This window comes from Podarcis muralis, chromosome 13 (assembly GCF_964188315.1).
Source record: "Podarcis muralis chromosome 13, rPodMur119.hap1.1, whole genome shotgun sequence".
Classification (NCBI taxonomy): domain Eukaryota; kingdom Metazoa; phylum Chordata; class Lepidosauria; order Squamata; family Lacertidae; genus Podarcis; species Podarcis muralis.
This window is the reverse complement of record NC_135667.1, coordinates 30,557,563-30,569,884: the sequence shown is the minus strand read 5'-3', so window position 1 is coordinate 30,569,884 and position 12,322 is coordinate 30,557,563. Positions and strand designations below refer to the sequence as shown.

The following is a 12,322-nucleotide window of genomic DNA, read 5'->3' as shown; positions in this document are numbered from 1 at the left end:
TTATTTGTCTGCAGCACTCCATGCGAGTAATTCCCTTCCTGTGGACAGCAGGGCAACCCACCTGTCAGCCAGCCACTCCAGGGCAGGTGCTTTTGTAGCTGCCTGCCCCATTGTTGTTGTTTAGTCGTTTAGTCATGTCTGACTCTTTGTGACCCCATGGACCAGAGCACACCAGGCACTCCTGTCTTCCACTGCCTCCCGCATATGTAATATGTAATGTTAGGTGATTGGCAGGTGGACATGGGTCAGCCAAGATGGCTACCCTTGCTGTAGCACAACAGGCAGTGGGGAAGGGCCAGCCCTACCATCAGGCGGAATGAGGTAACTGCTTCGAGCAGCGGATCCTGAGGGGGCAGGCAGAAATGGCCATCTCCTGAGCTCCTACCCTCTGCTGGCGTACACAGCAATGGGTCCTACATGCACCCTTGTAATGGAGGGCACTACCTCATCACCAAAGTGTCAACTGCCCATCTCGTTCAGTAGATGGAATAGAGTCGGAGGCAGCAACCATTTTGCTCAGCCAGCAAATGTCTTGAGCCCATACTCAACACTTGACAACTTGCCACCATGACAAGTCTGTGTGGGCCGCTCCCAGGCCCTGTGGAGTAGTAACAGGCAGCTTCACATGAAACACCCTGAACAGACATGAGAGCCGAAAGGCAAGATATGCGTATTTTAATCAACCACGTGAAGGAAATGACTTGTGACTGTGGATGCACCATCACAGATCCAGCACCACGGACAGAACTTCCAGGCCCCGACTCTCCTCAGTGCAGTCTGTGCCCATGCTCAGCCGCAAGGCATCAAGCAGCATTTAAATTGGGTTAACATGCATCTACTACAAACCAATTTCAAGTGGCTCAGGGCATGGAGGCTGGTCTGATCCTCAAATGTCTTGTGCATGTACAGAGGTGTACTAGTTTGTGCCTAGTTTGAATCAATGCTTCCCAGGGCTGAATTCTAGAACCAGTTATTTTAAAACACACACACCTCAACCTGGAATGCATGAAGTGGGATCCAACAAGGGGGTTTCTGAGCATTTGGACTGGACATTCACGTACCACTGAGTAAGGAAGGAACATTCCACAATGCAGGCAGCGCTTGCCACAAATCTCTGCAGCCACCTGGTGGTCAGATGAAGCCATTTCACTTCCCATTTCCCCCTTTTGCTTGCTTTTCAGCTTTTCCCACTTGCCCATTCCTACCTCTAGTGGAAAAACCATGTAACTGCAGCCCCTTATCCCACTGCCTCTAGGCCAGGAATAGCCCTAAACACATTGACACTCAGCCTCTAACACAGTTTCCCAAAGCTGTCCCATCATCCATGACCACTTGTCCCACTAGCTAAGGGATGGTGGGAGTTGTAATCCAACAACAGCAAGAGACCCAAGGTTGAGAAACACTGCTCTAGCAGAAATGGACCAAAGCTGCAGGATTTATCCACCAGTTGGTGTGCATGTACAAGACCACAGCCCAGTCCTGTTTCTGTATGATACACACACAGACTGCAAAAAACCTACACGACTTGGTTTGCTCCCCCATGAGGATACCAGTTCTGAGATGGTAGCCTAATTCAACATTTTAAGGCTATCCCCACCAATTGGGGACCTGTGGTCTTCCAGTTGTTGCTGGACTACATCCCCCATCACCCCTCAACACTGGCCAGGCTGGCTGGAGCTGATGGGTGTATGACAGGGAGCACGATGCCTGAAGCAGCACAGGGTCCCCACCCTTGCTCCAAATAGTTATGAAACAAGGAAGCGAAGAGGCAGCACAAAACCTGTTGGAAGTCAACAAAACCTACCGGCTGAAGCAGGTGGCGGGGGCTGCACAGAAACATACAGCCACTGTTGGATATTCTGTGTGTGTGTGAGAGAACCATTTGTTCCAGAAACACAGAAGAGCAGAGAAGTAATTTCAAGAAGCAGCAGAGGGCTGAGATTGTTTTGTCTATGCAAGGACGTTTTCTGTGGGAACTGTTCTTTGGACATGTGCAGTGTGACAGGAAGTACTGATAACAATGGTTCTGTGAATCTCTTACTTGCACCTTGCGGTGAGAGAAGCAGTGAGTCTTGTACTCTTGTTGGACTCTAAGCATGCCTTGACCACGACCAGTGGTGAATGTCTGTATATATTTGCTACCGATATGCTTTTATGCTTGCCAAGTAAACCTCTACACTTGACTGAATCTTTATGGCATCCATGAGTGTTTATCGCCTCCTGTGTGTACCTTCAACCCCTTCCAAGACGCTTCCAAGGAAGGAGCTGCGTTGAGATGTGACTCTGCCAAGTATGGATACTGGCACACATGCACAGCAAAAGTAATGCCAGACCCAATCCTTCTCATCCATCAGAGGTTGATGGATTGATCCAACAGCCACAAGTTAGGAAAGTTAGATATAACCTTACTTTCCATTTGACCACCATGGTATGTGAAGCAGAAGCAGAATCGCTCCCCGCAGTGGTGCCACCTTCCTTCTTTGCACTGGTGCCCCTCAATTTCATTCGGCATCAGGAAACGTTGCTATAGTTTCATTCATTCCCTGCTCCCTTGATGACTACCCTGTTAAAAAGGTAAAGGTACCCCTGCCCATATGGGCCAGTCTTGACAGACTCTGGGGTTGTGTGCCCATCTCACTCTATAGGCCGGGGGCCAGCGCTGTCCGCAGACACTTCCGGGTCACATGGCCAGCGTGACAAGCTGCATCTGGCGAGCCAGCGCAGCACACGGAACGCCGTTTACCTTCCCGCTAGTAAGCGGTCCCTATTTATCTACTTGCACCTGGGGGTGCTTTCGAACTGCTAGGTTGGCAGGCGCTGGGACTGAGCAACGGGAGCGCACCCCGCTGCGGGGATTCGAACCGCCGACCTTTCGATCGGCAAGTCCTGGGCGCTGAGGCTTTAACCCACAGCGCCACCCGCATCCCGACTACCCTGTTAACTCACCCCTATTGCCTGTAGCGGTTTAGGTCTTTAAAGAAGCTTTGCCATGCGAGTCAGCTGGTTACGAAAACCAAGCCCAGGCTGTCGTGAAGAGGTGGGCAAAAAGGAAAGAGAGAGGCAACAGCAGAGCTACTGTACACCGGCCAAACACCACAAGAGACAGAGATCAGGAGCAACAGCAACACCATGTTTATTTCACCGAAAGGAGACACAGGAACGTAACAGGAATACGCATGTGTCAAAATGAGGGGCTGGCTATGCAAAGTGGTGTGCAGAACACATACAGGAGCGTGCAAGGAATGGGTGTGGGACTTTAAGTTAACATTTATAAATGGGAAAATACGAACGTCCACTGAAGGGGGGAGACCCACAACAGAGCAATCTGTGGAAACCAGCCATACAGCTGCCCAAGTCTGAGAATTACTGTAACTGTTGTTAGAAGACGCTTTGGAGGAAGACAAACAGAGCTGCCCTGCTCCGGTAAGGACGAAACAGACATGAGGCAGATTCTGTGGTTGCAGGGGCAATGCAATATTAAAAACTTCAGTGGTGAGAGAAGGAGGAGGAGGAGGAGGAGGAGGAGGAGAGTAAAGTGCAGCAGAATTCTCAGCAACACAAGAGAGGAGACCTTTGCCTCCCCAAAAGGGGAGCTCAGGGTGTGGGGTGAACAAAGCCAGCTCTGGGTGGCTAAGTGTTGGCAAAGGAAGGGGCACTAAATGGGTCCACAGGGGAGTGTCATTTTTTGGGGGGGGCACAAGAGGATCCCAGTCAGCTTTCTTTGTCCCTTTTCCTCGTTGATCTGAGACAGTGTCTTTTAATGGAGAAAACCTCACCAGATCCAGATGAGAAATAGACCCAACTATTGCGTTTGCCCGAGGCTAAGAAAATTGAAGTTGGCAGGAGAGGTAAAGGACAGAAACATCCCCTCTCAAGCCCATCATGCATGCAAAAAGCCCAACCTATTACTCCCACAAGTCCTGCCTATACCACTACTTGCCTTTACACACTACACACAGAGAGAGACAGAGAAGGTGTGCATTTCTTAAGGAAATTAGCAGTGAAGGCAGTGACTATAGTGCAGGAAGCAGGGAGAGTCATGGTCCGTGAAGATAACTTGGAGCTGTGTGCTTTTGGGACTTTGGGCCAGCTCGTTCCACAGGGATCATTCCTCTTACCCATGCCCCATAGCCTTCATAGAGAAAGTACATTGGGGATTGCAGTTTTGCAAAAGGGCCCCACAGAAAAAAGGGCCCACAGAACCACAACGCCCAGGGTTCCTAGGATGGAGGCAGAAGGAAGCTGTGAAAAGCTTTATCAGCAAGGGTAGACATCGAAACAATGATTCCCCAACTTTCCTGATCCACAGGAAGCAGATGACAGAATGGCAACAGGGCACTGTGGTTGGCAGACCCCCTGTTTGCTGCCAAGCCCTGCAGGGTCCCTCCCCACAACCACACCCCAAACTTCAGGATCACAGTTGGGATTTGTCCAGGAGGCAGTCCGCATGAAGCCCCCTCTGTCTCACCAGTGGAGGGCAGAACAAAAATTGCAGAGTCCTCACGACAGACACCTCTTCCTGCGATGAAGCCCCTGCAGGTGTGAAGCTGCGTACGAGGCCTCCCCTCTTCTCACCACCTTGTCCAGCCCCAGCTGCTGCAGCTTCTCCACCAGGTTCAAGCTGAAGATGCTGGGCTTGTCCTCCTCCTCCTCCCTCTGCCGCAACCGAGGTGATCCCAAGGCCCACTCCCCTAGGCCGCCCCAGCGGCAGCGCCACAGGGAGCCCAAAGGAGGAGACAGCCAAGACAGGGTGCCTGAGCCTCTGGGGAAGAGGGCCAAGGCTGAGGCTGCCCCTCTCTGTGCAGAAATGCCTTGCTCCGTCAGCAGAGTCACTAGTCCAAGAGGGGGGTCCTCCTGCTGCTGCTCTTCACAGCTGGGCTCTTCCTGCAGGGGGAGCTGGGGAGGGTGAGGGGGGCTCAGCCCCGTGCCGGACCCACAAGAGGGCACAACTGTATTATAAAGACTGGAGAAGGAAGGGGTGGACACAAAGACAAAAACAAAAAAAGAGGAGAGAAATTCAGTTCCATGGACTGGAGGCAGGAGTAGCTGCAGTCACTAAAGACATGCATAGGACGCTCAGGAACAAGTTCAGCTTCCTTCTGCAGCGGTAGGTGCATTCTTTAATGTGCAGCATTGGTGGCCAAGCAGGTTGGCTCAGGCTGACATTACAGCTCACTAGAAAATCCCCAAGCAGAGCCATGAAAATGCTGAACCTCCTACTATATGTGGGAAGTTGGCAACCCAAGAGACTGAGCTAAGAGAACACATACAGAGAACAGGCAGCTTCCCCCAAGTTTGTCGCCATTCAGAGCACAAAAGAGACCAGAACTAAATCAAATGAACAGAGGAGCCACTTCCATCTGAATGCAGCATTCTCTGCCTGCCACCTTCTTGCAAAAAATCACAAGCTGTTTGTGGTGCAAATCCTTTTGAGTTGACTCCTGAATTTATTCCTGTTCCATCCCGCAAGGGGACTGAAGGCACAGAACAACAGTACGCTACCCCATGATGTGGCTGCCTTGGGCTGTGACTTTGGGGTTGCCATTAAGCCTGGTCAGGTTGAGAACCAGAGGGATTTGATCTATCTATTGGGACCCAATCCAGCAGGAAGTAGGGATTTGCACCGATCGTCTTCAGGGCACAGAGAGGGAGATGCAGATGCCACATAGCTTGGACCTGCCAGGGTTAAAATGGAAAGCCACTATGCGCCATGTTTCTCTATTGGGTGCAGAGTGGAATCTCTCTTTGTAATCTCTGTGGGGAAAGCCCCATAGCCCTCGTTCTGGTCATCAGCACGACAAAACAACCCAGAAGTGCCAATAAAGGCACAAGTGGGGCTACACCTTCTTCCTACCCTGATGGACTGTGACCCGTTGCTCAATACTGAGACAAAGCGGGGGGCGGGGCGGGCAATGTGCCGGCTGGATTTTCCTTGCCCGAGCACTGCCATCGCCAGCCTTCCCCATCCTGGACCCTTTCGGGCATTGCTGGACTCCAACTCCCATCAGCACGGCCAGTGGTCAGGGATGATGGGAGTTGTAGTCACAATGACATTGGGAGGCGCCAGGATGTGGCAGCTGCCCTTGAGCTGGCCCTGCGGCACATCTACAGATGCTAGCGGGCTGGGTGCCATGCCTGAACTAACCCAGAGATTCTGAATGTGTGAATCTGTTTTTAGGGGACTGGAGAAAAGGGCAGGCAAGGTAGCGACACTGCCTCCTGCTGGTTGAAAACACCACCAGGACAGAGACACACTGAGTCATAACTTCTTTGCTCACAAACACTGCCATCCATTGCTCTCGTTATCAGAAGTTCATGTTATAAATCAGACACACAAGTTAGTTAGTTGTCTGTTCCTCTTCCTACCCCCTTCTCCCTACTCCTCTGTGCAGTCAAGGAAATGGGAGTAAGGGAGGCAGCCCCTGCCACCTTTCGGTCTGCCCCCGCAATATTAGTGCCCCTTTAACCTGTGCAAAGCAGATGGGTTAGTGCTAAGGCTAGAGAGAAAGGTTAGTGGGTTAATTAGATGTGGCTGCGCCCAGTGGCTGAATGTAGCTGCCTGTCCCCACCGTCAAATCCTCTTCTTTTCGTGTTCTTCAAAGCAAGGCAGTGCGGTGCAGTGGTCGGAGTGCTGGGCTGGGAGAACGGGGGTTCTAGACCAAACTTGCTGGGTGGCCTTGGGTCAGTCACTACCTCTCAGCCTCTCCTACCCTCATGGGGCTCTTGCAAGGATAAAATGGGGAGGAGGAAGAAGCATGGATACTACCCTTGAAAGAAAGGGTAATAAGTCATCAACGGCCTGTAGCATATGGTTTGGGGCAGGGAAGTCGATTCACAAGTCAGTAGGGCTGCCCTATCCTGTGGACAGCCCCTCCTACCAGATATCAAACAGATACAGAACTGTATGACTTTTAGAAGTTGTCTGAAGGCAGCTCTGTACAGGGAAGTTTTTAATGGTCAATGTTTTTATTGTGCTCTTAGTATTTTGTTGGGAGCCGCCCAGAGCGGCTGGGGCAACCCAATCAGATGGGTGGCATATAAATAATAAAATTATTATTATTATTATTATTATTATTATTATTATTATTATTATTATTATTGTTTTTAAAAAGCTGGAGATTTTCTTAAACAGGTACTTTAAAAAGGCTTTTAATTTTGGACAGCTTGTTTTTTTAAAAAAAGGGAATTGTATATTATGATATGTGGGCTTTAATATTATAAAAAAACAAACAAACCTTAAGGCTGTTACTTACAAGGTTCTCTAGTTATACAGGTCAATGTGATTCCTGCATTTCAGGGGGTTGGACTAGATGATCCTTGGGGACCCTCTTCCAACTCTATGATTCTATAACTAGTATATGAATAGAGTGTATTTGAAGGTGGCGTTTATAAGGCTGCCACTTTTCTTTCTTTCTGTTATTCTCGTACTGCTCAAAATTATTGCCATTAGCCAACCTGAATTCTAGGGACAGGGAATGAATCCTGCTGCAAGAGTTTTTTTATCGCTAAAAGAGCACATAAGGAGGTTTGGATTCCCTTCGGGTGGGGAGGGCCAGCTCATTCAACCTCTGATTTCTCTGAACCCTGGGCAGGAAACTTCCCATTCTCCTTCATAAAAACAAGACCGCTGGCTGAGAGACAAGTGGAGGGGGAAGGCTGCTGCAGCAGCTGCCGATTGACCTAAGGGTCCCGTGGAAATATTTTTATCAGACACATCAAGACTTGACATTGGTTCAAGGCAAGGCTCCACATCACCTGGGAGGAGCCCACTCTGACTTCTTAAGCCATCGTGATGTTCAAGGACTCCTCCAGGTTATGGCTTAATGTGGATCAGAGCAACAACAGCAGCAAAAAGGTTTCAAACCCCAGCTGCTCTTAAGATGCCACAGCTTGGGCTCCAGGAAATGTGGAGCAAGTGTGCCTCTGACCATGTGCAGAGTGCCTTTCCTTCTGAACATCAACGCCCCCTCCCCAGTGCCTTATATTAAAGGGCAGGACCCTCAACGTCTCGCAGGTGGACTTTCCAGACAGGTTTGAGCCGCAGCACCTGAGAATGAGCCACATGACCACTTTTGGGTGCCTGTATTTTCCTAGATAAAGGCCTTGGTCCTCCTCTGCAGGCATTAGCTGGTGGGCCTTGGGATCCCTTGTCCTCAAGCCAGCATTGCTCAAGAAGGAGAGTGAACGGGTGAGGGAGGTTTCCTTGCCCAGCTCTCCCCAGGTAGGATAGAGAGAAAAGAGGCAGGGAAGAGTTTTCTTACTTCGGAGCCCACCCCATCAATACGCCAAGGGCTGCAGGAGATGCCCATACCGGGGTCAGCAGTGCCTAGGATCCAAAATGGTGGGGAGGGAGATTGCAGGTTAAAAATGGCAGACAAGACACACACAGAGGGAAATCCTCCTTACGGCGATGACAGAGGAGCAGAAGCTAAAGGATGATGGAAAGCTGGCGGAAGGGAGGACCACAGAGGATGCTTACCTGGGTGTCACCATGGTAACCTCGTTGCTAGGGTGCGAGAAGCAACAGGTGGTGATGGTGAAAGTAGGCGGGGTCTGGGGCAGATTGTTAACGGAGTGAAATACTGAAACGGACAGGAAAACGGAGGGTTAATGAGTGGGGCAGGGTGGTGTTGGTGGGGTGTGGAGACAGACAGAGACAAATGCCAGGTTATCTAAGGGGGACGTATGGAGGAAGATGTTTTTCATAAATGCCGACAGGGATGAAGCCCTCTCCCTCTGCCCCCACCCCCAACCCCTTCATGTTGTTAGAGGTGATTTTCAGGAAATGCTTTTCCTGTGGGAAAGGACATCCCTCACCCTCAACTTGTGGACTGTGTGGGCTGTATTCAACTTAAGTTTTATTCAGGACAGACCCCACCCCCTCAAATAAATGGTCCTCATATCTCCATTTTAATGGAGTGGGACGTAAGCTGAATACAAACCCAAAGGTCTAGGTGCTTTTGCAGAGGTCAGGTCTTAGCAATGGCTGTTTGCCCCATGTTTATGCTAGTTATTGTCAAGTATTTAAAAAAAATATGAAAGGAAATTGCAAGTACACTGGGTTTTTTGACAACGTAAGCAGGGTATTTTCCCCATCCTCCCTGAATTTTCCTCTTCTCTTCCCCCCCCCCCCCCACTGTCTGTGCCCCCAAATACTATTTTGCTCCCACCTTCAAATTAGAAAGGGCAACAGTAGGAGTTATAAATTCATGGTTTGTGAATGTTTGGTGGTTAAGGAGAAATCAAACCATCAGCTTTGAAACCTCCGGAATCACGTTAAAACACACAAACCTGAGGTGGTGGAACTTATTCTTCATACGTGTTTTTAAAAACTGAGGGAGTCATGAAGAGTTAAACGAGACTGCCAAACCACCACCTAGGTATACCTCACGGGGGGGGGGGGGGAATATGGGTGTTTTGTTTGTAGTATCTCTGCTCCCAAGTGGACAGGGGAGACGGGACTGACTGGCAGAACTGGGGGTCACTAGAACAGCAGCCCCCCAGCCTGCGAGCCCCTAGCAGTTCAGGGCAAGACACAAACACACACAACAGCTGCCAATTTGTTACAGAGCACCTCAAAAGTTGGTTCACAAAATGGCTGCCAGCGGACTTCAAGCAAAAGTAGTGTGACTCGGGGACAGAGGCGCCAACTTCTCAAGATGATTGAGGGGGCCCGATGCAATATCCTGACGTTGTAAGGAGCTGGGAGGTGGAGCCAAAGGCCCTCTTAACACTGAGGGGGGATCAATGCCCCCCTCAAAAAAAGGACCTTGTGGGGGTCAAAAGTGCCTCAGCCCCTAGGATCTGGCGCATATGCTCAGATTGTGGTTATCACACCATGGGGATGCCATATGACAGAAACTTGTCCGGGAAACTCCCCAAGCTTTCCTACTGGCACACAACGTTTAGAAATGAACCAACAGACTCACCACTAGGCCTTTCCTTGGCCTTGGCAGGTGTCGAGGTAGCAAGGGCTGGGAAGGAGCCTGCATCCACATCGTCTTCTTCCAGGTCATTCAGGTTGTAGACCTCCTCCAGGTCTGTGTCAAGCTGCCGGAAATCTTTGGTGAGCACACCTGGCCGAGGGTCCAGGATCCCTGCCAGGTGAGGTCGGGCTAGCTGCTGCCAGTGGTGGAGGGTCATGGAGCCTAAAGAGAGACCGGGAGGGAAAGGGACGTAGGCAGGAATGCAAGCTATGCCAAGTAACTTGCATTTAAAGTCAGCTGGCCAAGGTTAGCAAAGCTGGACAGAAGCAAGAATATCAAACACCTTGCAACAGGACTGGTCCAGCTCCTTAGTGTTATGTTTTGCACCCCATATCTTTAGAGCCAGAGAATAGCCAGAAACATAAAGGTAAAGGGTAAAGGGACCCCTGACCATTAGGTCCAGTCATGACCGACTCTGGGGTTGAGGCGCTCATCTCGCTTTATTGGCCGAGGGAGCCGGCGTACAGCTTCCGGGTCATGTGGCCAGCATGACTAAGCCGCTTCTGGCGAACCAGAGCAGCGCACGGAAACGCCGTTTACCTTCCCGCCGGAGTGGTACCTATTTATCTACTTGCACTTTGACGTGCTTTCGAACTGCTAGGTTGGCAGAAGCAGGGACCGAGCAACGGGAGATCACCCCATCGCGGGGATTCAAACCGCTGACCTTCTGATCGGCAAGTCCTAGGCTCTGTGATTTAACCCACAGCGCCACCTGCATCCCTAACATAGAAACATAAAAAGTAAAGGTACCCCTGCCCGTATGGGCCAGTCTTGCCAGACTCTAGGGTTGTGCGCTCATCTCACTCTATAGGCCGGGAGCCAGTGCTGTCCGCAGAACACTTCCGGGTCACGTGGCCAGCGTGACATCGCTGCTCTGGCAGCCCAGCGCAGCACACGGAACACCGTTTACCTTCCCGCCAGTAAGCGGTCCCTATTTATCTACTTGCACCCGGAGCTGCTTTCGAACTGCTAGGTTGGCAGGCGCTGGGACCGAACGACAGGAGCGCACCCCGCCGCAGGGATTCGAACCGCCGACCTTTCGATCGGCAAGTCCTAGGTGCTGAGGCTTTAACCCACAGCGCCACCTGCGTCCCAACATAGAAACATAGACCTGACTAATTGCCAGTTGTACTGACACTTTTGATGCTGAGGGTGCAGATCTTCCCCCAAGCCCCAATCCATCCCATTAAAACTGGAAATACTCTTGCACAGATGCTACATAAACGGGGATTTTCCTCACGCAGATCCCAGAGCAATGGACAGGCACTTCTTCCTTGCAACCCCAGTTTTCACTTTCCCTCTTTTCCAGGGCAAGGGATCATGGGGATCAGAGGCGCCACCTTCTTAATATGATTGAGGGGGCTCATGTGCAACACTGTGCAACGGCATGACATCATGCACACAACATTGCACAATGTCACGAGGAGCCAGGAGGCCGAGCCAAACACCCCCTGAATATTGGGGGGCTCAGCCCCTTTAAAAAAATAATGGTGGGGGGGAACTGCCTCAGCCCCTTGGCGCACCAGATGGGGATTCTTTAACTAGATTTCACTCCCTCCCACACATTTCCCATCATCCTTGACCACTGGTCCTGTTAGCTAGGGATGATGGGAGTTCTAGTCCAAAAACAGCTGGAGGGCCAAGTTTGGCCACCACTGATTTAAGATGTTTCAGCTTGTGTTGAAAACTGCTTAGAGATCTGTTTAAACCCTAAGTGGTATCTAAAGTGTATAAACAAATAAATGAATACTGCCAAATGACTTTTTAAAAACAATCACATGCTTCCAGTCCCTATGCACTTGCAAGCTAATTCAACAGACGGACGCATCGGAATAAATTCAGCAAAATATAGCCCAAAGTGTGCCCACGGATCACTCCCTCCCTCCAAGGGAGCATCCCTGCCCCTCAGTTCTTGACTGCCGTCTCCCACTGACCTTCCAGAGGCTTGATGATTTGAAGCTTGTCGGGGAAACAAGAGAAGGAGCCCAGAGAGAACCCGGAACCGCCAGAGCTGCCCGAATAGTTGGTGCCGGTGGACGTGATGCTTTCGTTGGGCGTGAGGAACCCGCTGGAGTCCTCAGCGTCCCTCGCCAGCCGCCTCAGCTTGCTTTCCCTCTCCATCTCGAAGAATGAGCGCTCGGTGCTGTGGCTTTCCTGGCGGGCTGACAAGCACCGGACGGCAGCTTCCAAGTCGTGCCGGCCGGGTGTGCCCGGTGTGCCAGCCTCGCGCCGGCTAAATGAAACCACAGAACAGGGAGTGGAATTAGCCACGCTGATCACTGCCACCACCAAGGCCTGTGGCATTGTACAGGAGACAGGTCTCTGCTCCGAGGAAA

General features: G+C 50.9%; 1 protein-coding gene across 5 annotated transcripts in view; it reads right to left on the bottom strand.

Annotated features, from left to right (window-relative positions):
* Positions 1 to 3,109: 3,109 nt before the first annotated feature.
* Positions 3,110 to 12,322, bottom strand: part of HAP1 (huntingtin associated protein 1) — a 45,397-nt gene continuing 36,184 nt past the window's right edge. For 2 of the 5 annotated variants that reach the window (XM_077917300.1, XM_028702618.2), the window contains 4 exons: positions 11,921 to 12,219; positions 9,930 to 10,148; positions 8,480 to 8,582; positions 3,110 to 4,963 (listed from right to left, as the gene is read on the bottom strand). In XM_077917300.1, coding sequence (XP_077773426.1) covers positions 4,501 to 4,963; positions 8,480 to 8,582; positions 9,930 to 10,148; positions 11,921 to 12,219 — 1,084 coding nt within the window. In that variant the 3' untranslated portion in view covers positions 3,110 to 4,500. Of the gene's footprint in view, positions 4,964 to 8,261; positions 8,327 to 8,479; positions 8,583 to 9,929; positions 10,149 to 11,920; positions 12,220 to 12,322 lie in introns of all 5 variants that reach the window. The other 3 variants (XR_013390416.1, XM_077917301.1, XM_077917302.1) reach the window with 3 other exon arrangements.